The 14,191-nt window shown below is 40.9% G+C and overlaps 1 protein-coding gene across 1 annotated transcript; it reads right to left on the reverse strand.

Annotated features, from left to right (window-relative positions):
* Nucleotides 1–316: 316 nt before the first annotated feature.
* Nucleotides 317–6,041, reverse strand: btbd3b (BTB (POZ) domain containing 3b). The gene is made up of 4 exons (XM_030748556.1): nucleotides 5,109–6,041; nucleotides 4,098–4,188; nucleotides 2,176–2,294; nucleotides 317–1,474 (listed from the first exon to the last, which is right to left on the reverse strand). The coding sequence occupies exons 1-4, from the start codon at nucleotides 5,417–5,419 to the stop codon at nucleotides 442–444; spliced, it is 1,554 nt and encodes a 517-aa protein (XP_030604416.1). The 5' UTR covers nucleotides 5,420–6,041; the 3' UTR covers nucleotides 317–441.
* Between the last annotated feature and the right edge of the window lie 8,150 nt (nucleotides 6,042–14,191).

The raw sequence follows: 14,191 nt of genomic DNA on the forward strand, positions 1-14,191 counted from the left end.
ATGTGAAGTATTGCTGCTATATATGTGCCTTCTATGCAAGCATAGAAATTATAAACATATTGTAGCATATTCATTATATATGATATCTTTGTGGGCAGCACTGGCCACAACTGTGGAATTATATACATTTCAGAATGTACAATATATTAATATCTACAGGCACAAGATGTCTTTTTTGTCTTTTAGGATGTTAAGACCGGTTGATTGGTATATTTGGGCAATCCCACACCTTGAAACATATACAATATATGGTCCTACTCAAGTGGACCACTTACTAAACTCCAAAACACATAAGACCCTTTCACAGGTCTGAGACTTTTTTTTTTTTTTTTGCACAATAGTGACAAAAATAAATAACAGAAAGTGACACTATGCACAAAGTGATACTTTTCCATTTTCAAAAGTGCACTGAGAATCAGCCAGAAGTTTGAACAGGTGTCGTCAAGCATAGAAGATAAGTTCAGGAATCTGCCCTCCTTGCACCCCAGTGCCGTTAGTGCTGTCTGAGGAGCACTGGAATTGAAATGTTACTTTCCCGCACTGTACTTCTGTCATTCCTTCCTGTCCAAAGTAGCTCAACTCATTCCCATCGAGAACCACACTGGCAGTGTAGAAGGTATCGGGCTCGATCTGGACCGGATACTCAAACCACACCGGGAAAGTATTGCTGGAACCATCAGAGAAGTATTTGCTAAGGTTTTGTCCGAGCAGTACTCCTTGGCGTTTCAGCTCAATCTTGGCACTGTACTCTGCTGAGCCACAGCTAGATCCATACAGTCCAAACCCAGCAATAAAAACTCTTTTATCCACTGCAAACTGTATACTGTCACAGCGGCCTCGATAGCGCCACTGATTGCTTCGGTAGGCACAGGACTGGAATCTGTGGCAGCGCTGGGGTAGGAGGCCCTTCCTAGGTTGACTGACAAACTGCAGCTCAGGCTTCTTGGCAGCTGTATACCACAGGAAGATGTCATTGGTCTCATTAAGTGTTAGCACGCCTGACTGGGCTGCTCCATTGGCAAAATCATCCAGAGCCATAGTAGGGATACGTATCAGGTACATGGCCTTGCCCAAAACCTTACGCTTGTTGTCAGTTGACGAGGTAAGCTCCTGTCTCTGGCACTCAGCCTCTGCCCAGTTAAGTGCTGCCTCAAATACCACTATCTCTTTAGCGTTGAGCGTTTCCCGCTGCAAGATACTCTCCAGGGTCTGGGCATCGATGTCGCAGAAGCCCTCTGAGCGTAACGCCAACTCGGCCTGGGCATCAATCACCTCCCAGCAGCGCTGTGTCAGCTCTGGCTCCTCAAACAGGCAGCTCTGAGAGAGTAGCACACAGGCATTCTTGGCACTCAGACTAGTCTCCAGGAAGTTGACACAGGCACGTGCCAGGTGAGGGACAATGTACTTCTTGGCAGCGTAAAGAGTGGCCAACACTGTGTCGGCACTCAGGTCAATTTCATCACAGTAAATGTACCTGTTGACATAAAATAGGAATTTCTCAGCAAACAGCGGAGAAATGACAAGAAAATTGCATGGTGCAAATGTGTTTTCTAAGATCGTCATTACAGAGGACATGATATAAACAATGCATTTGAAGGGTTTTTTTTTGTTTCTTATGGTTGAAATCGTTTGACGTTGAAGCACTGTAAGGAAAACATCTCTGCATCTGTTCAAAAAACTATGTAAGACAGGAATGGAATGAGATTCTCAACAGATAAAAACAATTCGTGTGCAAACTTATCAAACTGGGCAACATAATAGTATTCCTCCTACGTCTTTGTCAACCACCTACGAAGTTTGCCTGCAAGGACAGAGAAACAAAACTCAGAAATAAAAGTGATGAAAGAATGGCAAGGAGGAGGTAGAAAAAAAGTATCCTGGGATTCAACGTGAAAATTTGAAAGTATAATGAAATGAAAAAATAAAATAGACTGATATAGACTCTGTTCCTGAGATATATGAAGAACACCTCATTTCATTTGTTTGTCAGGGCTTTTTTTTTTTTTTAACAGTTTCATCTAAGATGTGCCAGAGATACATATTGGCCAATCTTATCAAATTGTTCTTTTTTTCCCCTTAAGATCACACAGGATCACTCGTTTAACTAAAGCACTGTGAGGTCAACAGGACCAGTCAAAGAAAGAACAGGATGAATTTAGAGAGGAAAATCCTTACTTCAGCATTGCCAGAAATGCTGCCGGTTCCACATCTGGTATGTGGATTTCATCCTTGTTCTCAGCAAGTTCACCATAAAACATGGCGTGAAACACCGAGCTGCCCACAGCCAACACATACTGTTGAAAGCAGAAAAGAAAACAGAGTGACAGAGGGGGGAAAACCCAAATGAAAACAGTTTATCTGCGACTTCACTGGAATCCACATGAGGTGCTAACATCTGGAAAATGGAGAAAGATTATTTGAGGCGGTAATAGTCGTGAATTCAGTTAGTTTTGCTTCATGTAAAAAAAAAAAAAACACAAATCTCACTGTGCTTCAGTAAGATTGCTCCTGTTGGTTTTCTCAGGACTGCTTAGACAATTACTATTTCCCCTCAGGCCATGGGTGTAATTTCCTAATGACACTGTACTGAGTGTAGCAAAAGTTCAATTTCTAAAACTAATGACTCATCTGAATTTATGATGTAATCACATGCAACTCAATGTGACTGTGTGACTAGTAATATTTTATTATACAAAGCTACGAATTCTGTTATTAATCCTGAGTTTTAGGTCTCTGTGTTCACGCCTGCATTGTGCATATGTGTGTGTGTGTGTGTCTGTGTGTGTCTGTGTGTGTGTGTGTGTGTGTGTGTGTGTGTGTGTGTGTGTGTGCGCGCGCGCGCGGCATAAGTATGCGTAGGTGGGTATGTGGGTGGCATAAAGAACACAGAATTTCTCTAAAGTGAACTGCATGTGCACCAGTTGAAAATAAACCTTGCAAATCTAAAGGTTGTCGGAAACAATGCCGTTGTTTTTGTGGCTGTTGTTATACACTGAAATTCATGCTTATTTTCATTAAGCAAGGTCAGCTGAAAGACAGATGCTCTTTTCTATGCATTTAGAGACAAGTATACATATACTGCATATTAGAATAATATCAGTCTCACCTTGTGGCCCATTATATTTTATAGATATCGACATAAATAACTATTTCTACCTCCATCCTCCTTCCCACGAGGATATAACTGTTAACAAAAAGTAGATCATAAGGCATATTTAATCTCCTGCCAACTGGACACAATAAAGATTGTTGCACTGAATGCCATATCCCATTGCCATAATGTCTTCAGCATGAAGTACAGTTAAGTCAGTGTCCTTCCATAACTGCGCTCTAAAGTGGACAAAGTGCATTGCAGCCACCATTCACAGATTACACAGTTTAGTCCCATGTAAAGTACATTAAAAATGACCCATGCAGAGCTGTTCACAGCCTGTTGATTGCTTGGGGCCAATTTATGGCTGCAAAATCACTTACACATTTATGTGAATGTTCTAATCGTATTCAAACAGAGCGAAAAACTGATGAGGTCACAGTGCAGGCTAAACCTGCAGGTTGCAGCGCCTGTAAACTGCCTGAATCAGCCCATCATCAGCTGTGTTTACACTAAAAATTGCACCGTCATGTCAAACCTAAAGGATAATCAGGTAAATGAGTCCAAAAGTTTGCGTAGGGTGTGAGGCGCACAGTTGAATCCACCTCACTCTGCCTTATCACTGCAATGGTGTCTTGTTAAACGTGTTTGATTAAAATGAATTAATTGCAGAGCATTTTCTGAAAACCTGAGCTAACGCGTAGAAAAAGATACTCCACGACGCCGCACGACATGACTGCTGCAGAGGATACCCCTTCCTCCTTCGCTCGCTCTGTGCCTCTATCCCTCAGTCTCATTTACATAAATAATTGAGGACTGTCTAGAAAAGACACATGGTGCGGAAGTGAGAGTGGAACACAAAAGGCTTCAGTTTCATTATGGCTGGCAGTAAGGAAGATCTTTTTTCATGCTTGTATGATATGAACAACAATGGGCCAGACAATGGGTTGCTTGTTCGTTAATTTCCACCCTTTAATGTGACTTTACTGATTGCTAAAATTCTTACTCTGTGTCCCGGCAGTCGCTGGGTCCTTCCAGGCTGACCCACAACAAAGTGAACATCTGCCATGAGCTCATTGTTGAACATCACAGAATTTCTACAAAGGGAAAGAAACAAAAAGGGGAAAAAAAAGAAACAGAAATTTAGGTGATTTAAAGGCATTTGAAGTATTTTCTTTCTATTTAATTTCAACTTTTACCAACTAGTGACTGTAGTTTTTAGGAGAAGTGAAATCAAATATAGTCCATCACATTTATACCGATCTGTTCTGCTACGCTACACACAAGAGTTTTATGATTCTGCAAAGTGTATCAATTAGTTGAATTAAAATCTAAGTCTCACACAGACTGCTAAAAGCTCATCATTTTTATTCTTTTATTCATTCTTTCTACATAAGGAAAATGAAAGAAGATGATGAAGTCAATGGAAAATCCCCACTGTGAAAGAATGGGACCAACAATAAAGCTGCGTTCATATATTATTGAATAGTGGAACATGTCACAGGGGTGGGTAAACAGCCCCATGATGTTCTGGAGAGACAACAAAGCCAGGTCAGAAAACACACATTTTGCACTGGACAGCTGGGGTCCTTTACTGATAGGCCAAAGTAAATATTTTGCTTTTAGTGCAGCCGGGCCCTCTGCCTGTTGTGCATGTAAAACGCACTCACGGCAACTGTCCGCCCTCTGTTGTGTCAGAGCGGCAAAGTCTGCAGGAAGCAGAAAGGGTGTAAACAGAGATTCCCCCATCAGATGGAGAGCAGGGCAGAGCTGGCACCCACCCATACTCAAACCTACACACACACACACACAAACCTACTTTAATATATGAAGTGTTTTTGCTATACATTTTTCATTGTAACAGGGGTGTAGATCAGTAAAATGGGGTGAACTTTATGGGACATTCTCAAGTGAAATTTTTAAATTCATCTTTTTCTCTAAATATAAGTTTAATAAAACTGTTTTGATCATCAGCAATGATTTCTAGTGCAACTAGAGACTTGCTGATTTGCCTTACCTCTCTCTTATAGTGGAGTAGAGTCCCTGCCAGTTACAGTTTTGAATTGTGTTGTTGTTGTTGAGGTTCTGCTGCTGGTACTGTTGCACTGTAGTGGTGGATGCTGGCTTTTTGGTGGGAAAAATGTCCGCTGCCATCTTCTTCTTTTTCTTGCTCCTAAGTGTGATTATCTCATAACAGACTGGGGGCAGCTTGGAGCTGCCACTCGCATTCCCTTTCTTGGAGCTTTTGCTTGACTTGCTTTTCACTGACTCAGGAAGCATTAAGAAGAAAGTCAGACATTTCATGTTCCTTCCCTTGGCATCGACCATGAGTGTGTTCAACTGCTGAGCAGTAAGAGTGCACGCAGAGAAAACATTCACCGGGAGCAGGCAGGTGCGATAGAGGACAGAGGGGGGAGGGAGCGAGGACAGTAGAGACTTGAGCTGTACTCAGCAGCGCAGTAGTCAAAGATCCTATGTGAGGTTTGTATGACCTTTAGGGAACTAATAGAATAACTCTCTTCTGAAGAGGCAGGTTCAGACTGGTGATTGAAAGGCACTTTTCCTGTGTGAAGTTTGGTCTGCTGACGGAGAGGCTCTTGTGGGTCCCATCCCTGTTAGTCCAGAGTGATGAGATCAGCTCTCAAAATCACTTCTTTTTCTCCTCTGCTCCCTTGCCTCTCTCACTCACTGCTTTGCTGAGGGTTGGCCTGACAGCTCCAGATTTAGTATAGCTGCAGTGGTCCTCAAGCAGCGGTGTTTAATCAGTTCCTTTCATTTCGCGCTCTTACTCCTTCTGTGCTTTTCTTCCCCCCTCCCTCTGGTATCATTTCATTTGTGGAGCTACCCTTTTTTCTCCAACACTGGCTCTTTTCCCCCCTTCCTCTCCTCCATGGAGCAAGAGTCCTCTGCAGGATGCTGTAGCTGTGGATGCCGTGTTGCTCTGCTCTGCTCAGCCTCTCATTCTGCTGACTACAGAGGTTGAATGAGAGAGTGCAGAGAGAGAGAGAGAGAGGGGGACAGAGAGAGAGGAGGAGGAGGAGGAGGAAGAGGAGGAGGAGAGCCCCCCCACTCCCCACCCTCTCTCAGCACAGTGCATGGTTCTCTCCAGAGCTCCGCCAATGGCAGCACACAGCATTCATGATTGGCTAATGCAACCTATAGCAGCACATACTTGAATATGCAATAGTGAATGTCTCAATTAAAGTGACAGCCATGCCCCATAAGAATGATATATTCATCTCCAGCTTTACTTTCTGTGTTTCCTTTACCTGAAGCCACAGCATTAATTCGGCACTCTGGTAAATTCAGACCATGTTATAATTCAGAGGGACAATGTAAATTTATCTGGTCTTTTTAAGGGCAAAATTTGCCTAATTCATGCGTCCTCTGACAATCACTTGTTATTTAAATGAGCCTTCCATACATTTACACAAACAGCTGAATTTGAACTTCATTATTCACCTTGAATGCTTTGATGGGACTTTTGACCTCTGCAAAACCTTAGTAGATTTAAGTCAACAGAAGAGTCATAGTATAAACATGAATGCAAAAAAAACAAACAAAAAAAACCCCATACACAAGTTATTATCATTTGAAGAATTTGATCTTGTAACATATCGCAATGTTTAAATATCCCTATAGCATTAAATATTTCAGATTACAATTAATGCCTTTTTTTGCTTTTAGTAATACCAAGGATGTTTTCTGAGAGGCCGTTGTTGTTTTGAAGCACTCAAAAGGCAAATATGTGCTTGCACTTAAGCTTCCTTGTTAGGTCATTGCTTCAGGAGAATACATGAATCTCTGAATGTAATGCACTCTCTACACAGTGTACAACATGATGCATATTTTTCCTTTGCTCTTTTACTCTAGTTAGACCTGTGCACAGTGGGGATTCTCTTTAAACTGAAGGGAGGATTTAGCTGTTTGGCGGTGGTGGTTTAAAATATTTTGCTGACAGTCAGTGCTGAGCAAAAGTCTCACGCCAGCCCTCATTTCTTTATATTTTGCTTCCAAGGAGCCAGACTTTTTAAAAATAAAGTGGTCTTGTGTAATAGTTCTCCAGGTTTTCTGAAGGTCTTCCAGTTCTTCTTTGAACATTTGCTGCTTTTTCACTCATTTTTAATCCAGTCCTTGTACCTGACCATGTTTCTTTTGTTTGTTGAACCACTTAAAACTAACCTATGAATCATTCGAGCATTAAAAAAAGGCATCTAACTCAGGGGATGAACCAGTGTCTACACATAACAGACAACTTAGCAAAGAACCAGTTTTAAATTGTATCTTTAGGTACTTTGTTGCCAACAGCCTGTCACAAAGACACATCATTTAATCCAGTTTCTTTAGTTGAATCTATGAAAAATAACAAAGATAACACAGTTTGACAGGCATAAAATTATATTTTTGCACCAACAAGGTGATTCCCAAAGAGCTATTTGCTGAAAACATGGTGTATCTCAGCACAGTATGCAGTGTGTCCCTAAAAATTAGAGGAAACTGGACAAGTGGTGGACAAAAGAGTGAGGTCTAAAAACTATCTACAGTACTGTAGCTGAACAGTATCTCAAAGTCATCTCCTTAAGAAATGGGCAAAAAAAAAAAAATCTAGCAAGGACCCGAAACAGGAACTGAGAGATGTTTCTGGCCCCAAGTTGATCCATCTACTGTTCCATCTACTGAAGCCTCATCAGAAATGGTCTCAAGGAAAAGGTGGCTATCAAGAAGCAATTCTTAAGGAAGGAAAACAACAGATGAATCTCTGAATGCACTGCACTCTTTACACAGCGTACAACACGATGCATCTTTTTCCTTTGGTCTAGTTAAACCTGAGCACAGTGGGGATGCTGTTTAAACTGCTGGGAGGATTTTCTTTTTTGCTGGTGGTTTAAATTGTTTTGCTGACATATTATGCAGCAATCTGGCGTTTAATTTATTGCATTTGATAGCACGTTGCTGTTGTTACTCCTGCTGCCTTGTACGTACATTTATGATAGTACTATTTTAGGCGGCGCTGTTACTATTGCACTATCACAGCTATTAAATTTTGCTCATTGGTGTAATATATCGCATTATATTTGTAAGAGTGAGAATAAAACTGACAAAAAGAACAAGATAAGGTGGACAGATTTAATAGAGAAAGTCTTCCCTGAACCGCTGTCACAGTATTGATTTTTCCATAAACCTTAATTAACTGTCTTAGTGTTTGTTGCACTGAGGAGCATTAGCCCACTAAGTCCCCTCTACAGTGTAGCCTGTAGAACAGAGAAAATTTGCTATGGTAACATGGAGCCAACATTACAGGGCAACATACTCTCAAATTGCAGGCCACTAGAGATGTTACCCTGGTAACCACATCCACAATCAACGGCAGGACAGAAATGCAACATACAGACAAACAATGGGGACAGTAAATGAAAAGGCCCAATATATTTCTGCATCTTTGGATTTCATTGGAGACCTTAATTTAAATATTCCTTAGCAATCCGGTGTCACTACTAACCGCTGTATTAAAAACTGTAATGTTTAAGAAGGAAACTGGATAAGCAGTGACAGAATACACATGTTAAACTGACAGTTTGGTGATTTATCTGGTATCACGGTGATGCAGCCGTACAGTACAGGATAAATAGGGTGTCACTATATATCACCTTTAAATGGCTTCCTGCTTTCTTTAATTACATTTTCCCTCCATTCATCAGCAGAAAATGTAATCTTGTTATTCACACATTCAGGGGGTAGGAGCGACAGGAGGAAATAATGATGGTGTTGTCACAGCGTCAACATCACCTTTTTGTCTCACACTTTCTAATCACACAGTCAGCCGTTTCCACAGCAAAGGAAAACATTAGCGTGGAACAGCAATCAGGATTGTGGACAACAATTTTCAGCAGGTCTTGAATCACCGATGACTAAATATTGAAGATTTGACTCAAAAATAGACTGACACTAACATTCTTATTTTAATCATTGATCATTAATAATAATTACTGATAGAGTCGGTTGCAAAGAGATGCTATTCTTGTGTGTTTTTGAGGTGGTACTACTAAAAAAAGTGAAGCTGAAGTATTAAATAATTTGACTTTCTTCATGCAGGCATGCAGTTGAAACATTTCCCTCCTATTTCAAGGCTCTGCGTTGCTCCAGCCTCAGTTTATTAACTTCAAAAGGTGAAGTTAAAAAGCAGCAGAAGTCCAGCTGTGCCTTTGTTGATTGCTTCTTGATAACCGTACTCAATGCAACACCTTTATCTTCAAAGTAGGCATACCAGGACGCCTTCATCTTCTAAGCGGTAACTGTGGCCGGTGTGCAATGCATACAAGCCAGAAAGAGTGGGAGCAGATCCTGCAGTTGTTAGGAACATACCTAAGTAATTAAAGTTGCTGTTTATCTATTTTATATGGATTACAACATTTCCAAGAAGTATCCTGTCTGGAACAGTTACACAGCATTGATGCCCAGTGGTTAATTTGAGAGTTATTCCAAGACTAAATTATATTTATAATTATATTATTCTCTGCATTTTCAGAATTTAGGCAGATGACTGCAGTATAATTAAAGGCTCATGCTCACACTTTTGCAAGCGATCAGAGCGGTAAGTTCTCAGTTTTAAAAATATTTGTGAAGATAAGTAATATTAATGGAGTTTAGTAGGAGGATCTAAGTATAATTTCTTCCAAACTCACTGAGTACTAGGGTCATTAGTTATGTTATGGAAGTGGCTGCTTGCCATTCTGAGTTAGAGCACAGAGATGCTGTTCTGTGTAGTGGTAAACTCTTCTGCAGAGAAACACCTGCTGGGAGGTTTGGCTGCGCACAGCAGAGGAGAGAGGAGGCTGGGAAATGAACTGTGATGCAGGCTTGGCGCACGAACGCAGGGACAGGATCCAGCAGCTCGTCCACTGTGTGTGTGTGTGTGTCCCCACTTCCCAGCACCGTGCCCCCCTCTGCTGCCACCATTAAAGCAGGCAAGGGCACCTGACAGGTGGAAGGGGCGGAAGTGATGGCGCCTGCCCAGAGATGAGGCTTAGAGCTCCTGAAAAAAAGAGCTGCTGGTCAGCAGGGTCCTGGAGTGACCAGGCAGTCAGGCACAAGAACAATGTGAGTGTCTGTGTGTGTGTGTGTGTGTGTGTGTGCATGTTAAAATACAACTTGATGTGTGTTTATAAAACTAAAGCATGTCATTTGTCCATACCCTCGTTCTGACACCGCACTCTCCAGTTTTCCTTCCTGCTTGTTCACAACAAACACCAGAGGATTAATTTTGCCTGTCGTCGCAGATTTAGCCTCTGTTGCATAATCAGCTTGTCAGAATTAGTTTTAACAATTGCACAGTAAAGATTTCTTTAGAAAAACCAATCAACATTGATTATCAACAGGAATTTTTTAACAACGTCCTGTCTAACAAATAGCCCAACGCACCAGAGAAGACAACAACACCATAGATGAGATGATAGCCTCTCCTTTGGCTCACAATCAATATGTCACAGGCAGAAGATGTATGGGGGTAATTTTACTTGCCTAGAAAGCACAGAAACACACAGAAACTGTAGGAGGGCTGCAGGAGCCAGAAGCCTCTCAGGATCACATGCACAAGAACAGCCGTTTCAGCATGGATCCTTTCCCCTGTACATGTACACTATCTGTCTTTTTCTATGTGTATCTACCTGTATATCTGCCTATGCTTATGCATCTGTCTCGGAGCTGTGTGTTTGTGTGTCTGCATGTGTGTGTGTGTGTGTGTGTGTGTGTGTGTGTGTGTGTGTGTGTGTGTGTGTGTGTGTGTGTGTGTGTGTGTGTGTGCCGAGTGCGTGGACACAGTAACGACAGTGTAGAGAAGACCTTATAACCCCAGCCCACCACATGCTCACACGCTGACTCCCACGCGCTTTCCACCATTGCTCACTCATCACCCTCTCTCTGCTGTCACATAAAACCCAATAGCCCTCATTTTCATTGTGATTAAATGTTTTGCATGTGATGTGAGACGGTCTTTGCAGATGTATTATGTATTGTGCCCTTTGGGTAATTCAGCAGTGTAACTCAGTGACGGCACGTTTTATTTGTTGTCTCGACCTTGCAACTTATTGTCGGAGCCTGTTATTGGCTTGTGTTTACAAACCAGCTTTTTGGTGTTGCATGTATTAAATTGGTAATTATGCTGAAAGATTTTTATATTTGTGTTAGCAACAGGGAAACCTTGAAGGACCTTGAAGGACCTTGATAGACGGCGTTCGACGTGTGTTACAGGATGGTTTTATTCGTGCCTGATCTTGTATCCATCTGATTTTTTCGACCCTCTTGCTGTGCCTGAGGTTTATCTGCAGTATCTGTTTTTCTTGACCTAGACTACTAGAAAGTCTAGTTTCAAGTCTTGTTGAAAACCTTCTATTACTAGAAAGTTTTCACTCATAATAAAAGGCATATACATTGATTTTTAAGTATACAGTTGTAGACAAAATTTACATGCTCTCATTCTATCATGGGCATGAATGTCATGGTAATTTGGGGCTTTTAATAATTTCTTTGACCCTCGGGTTGGCATTGATTGGACACAGAAGAAGAAATTTAAAGAAAGAGAGAAAAATTGATGATGTTTTTGAACTGTTCTTTTTTCAGTGTTGAATGCCTATACAGCATACATCTTTAATGACTTTAAAAACAAAAACTGGTTGCACAAGTTTGAATTTATTTGGGATTTTTTCAAATCCACGTAGGGTCAAAATTATACAGTATGCTGTATTTTTCTGACCACACCTGTAAATACAGGGGTTAGAGTGGCCAGGAACAATCAAGCACATTGGATTAATAAATGAGCTGCAATTTCATACGTAGAGCTTGTTTTTGTTTGCCTGGCGTTCCCTTCAGCTGATGACATCTAGATATTTACTCATTACAAATCAAAAAGTAATCACACCCCTCAGTCCGATCCTCGCGCTCATCACACATTTTTTTTTCTTCTCATCCCCATCGTGCATTCATACATCTGTTTAGCGTCTAGCTACAAAAGGAGAGCAAACTGAAATGGAATTACTCAAATGTAGCCACAGATATAACCAAAGAAGCTGTGTTTGTGCAACTTGGTTATCAGTCCTGCTCACTGCTTTCTTCCATCTTTATTCTCAAAGATGGAAGAAAGATGACAGATTGTCTGATTATAAGCAGGGTGAAGACTGCTCCAGCAAAAGATGTCTGAAAAATTTGAAGCTACATAAAACTTGCTAAAGTAATTTCAAATTTTAATAATTTTTTTTAACCATACAGCGATGTGCTTCTGAATTAAGCGGTAATAAACTGGAAAGCCTGTGTGAGTGCTGGAGAGTTTAGGCTATGAAACTCGGTAGTTTACAGTATTGTGTTACAGTACTTTACTATTGTGGTCAGGCCGTAGTATTAATGGTCATTATAGGTTATGTAGGTTCGTTGCTTTTACGCTATTAATGATCTCAGATGCCTACAACCTGTCAAATACCACCTTAAAACTGTGGTTACGTGTTGGAAAGCAACCATACTGTAGTAGTACCGCTGTATAGAGCGGAGTTGGCTAAATCCACAAAGAGCAGTAAGCTTTAGCAACAGCACAGGACAGCCGACCACAAAGAAAACAATACACTGAGATTTGCATATTCCTGTACAGGAAGACAGAAGATTTGTACCCCCTTTCACACTTTCACACTTTCTTTAATACATAGTACTTGCAAATCTGAATGCGTTTGCACTTCAAATCAAACATATTCTCATATTTATAAGATTGCACTCAGGTACATGTTGAGACACCGATTTAAAACTCTTCACACATACTTTGCAAATAATATTGCTACAATAATTCCTCCATATGTCTGAAACCAACGCCTCATTGCTTCACCAATGACTTCAAGTTGTAAATTTGCCATTATTTTCATTCCAACTGCCCGTTTTCCGTCGATTATCAGAAAGCTCAGCTTCTCACACGGTAGTGGTTGTGTTAAATGAAATCACCTTAGATTGCACTGAGAGTTAGGGACATCCTCACCAAAACGTCTCACCTGGAACTCTTATTGTGGCTTTCTGGTTCAGGATGGCATTGATTGGACACAGAGTAAGAAGCAGGCTGCAAAGAGGACCTGCTGTTCCATAAGTTCATTGTGGGACGAGTTCAGAGAGGTAATGGAAAGTGATATTTAGTTTCTGATTTCTAAACCTTAAAATGTTTTTGTTTAAGTGTGGTAGGAGTCAGGATATTACTCATGCTGAAATTTTAAAAGTATAAAAAAAAAAAAAGAATGTACACAGGACTGAACAAATCCTGAAAGCGCGTTCTCTGTTCAGTCGGCTGTAGTGTGGTGCTTCTGTAAACCACCCTTTGAGATGCATTTAGTGCTGGCAGTGAAGGCTTTTACTGGTAATTTTCAGGAAGTGTATTCCTGCAAAGATCTAGATTATTTGTGATTATCACTTATGCATCCCACACAGGAAGTACAGTTGCTAGGATTTCACTTTCTAATTCTACTACCATTCTACTAACATCAATATGTGATTCATAAATTACAAACACTTTTGGCAGCAGAGTTATTCTGGAGTCTGACTTAAATGATAGGCTTCTTCAATAATTTATGAGAGTCATAAAGTAGTACTTTATGAGCTCATATTATTCATTAAAACCACTGACGTGGAATGTGCTAAATTACATAACCAACATTGATTGTCCTGTAATACTAATCCAGTCTAGACACAGCTTATCTCCTTTGCATAGATCAGTGAGGCTGTTAGAAAGCTTTGCAGTGGAAATGCTTGATGTTCCCTCAACGTGAGTTTGGATGTCAGACTAGGACTGAGTTCTTTAAGATCTCCAAGAAGAGATGCTGCTGAAGTGTGGGTGCTGAGGCAGCTACAGGAAGCTACCCAGGTCTTATACACTCAAAGTGAGAGCTGTTTTAAATCTTAACAAAAGCCGGCGCCAGGTCTTTGAATTGATTTTCACTGGATGAAATCCAGGTGCTGCCAAGGTTCGGTTCCTTTTTAGCCTCATTTGAATTTGACTGCAAATGTGCACAAGATGGAGAGAGACCTCCATGGGCTGTGTGTCTCTGTCTATTTCAAATATCTTTAAAACATATGTTGTGA

The sequence above is a fragment of the Archocentrus centrarchus genome, chromosome 15 (genome assembly GCF_007364275.1).
Source record: "Archocentrus centrarchus isolate MPI-CPG fArcCen1 chromosome 15, fArcCen1, whole genome shotgun sequence".
Taxonomy (NCBI): domain Eukaryota; kingdom Metazoa; phylum Chordata; class Actinopteri; order Cichliformes; family Cichlidae; genus Archocentrus; species Archocentrus centrarchus.

Coding starts and splice junctions, on each gene's coding strand:
- btbd3b (XM_030748556.1), bottom strand. CDS start 5,419: ATGGTCGATGCCAAGGGAAGGAACATGAAATGTCTGACTTTCTTCTTA. Junction 4,189..5,108: donor TACTCCACTATAAGAGAGAG/GTAAGGCAAATC, acceptor TTCCCTTTGTAG/AAATTCTGTGATGTTCAACA. Junction 1,475..2,175: donor GCATTTCTGGCAATGCTGAA/GTAAGGATTTTC, acceptor TTATGTCAACAG/GTACATTTACTGTGATGAAA.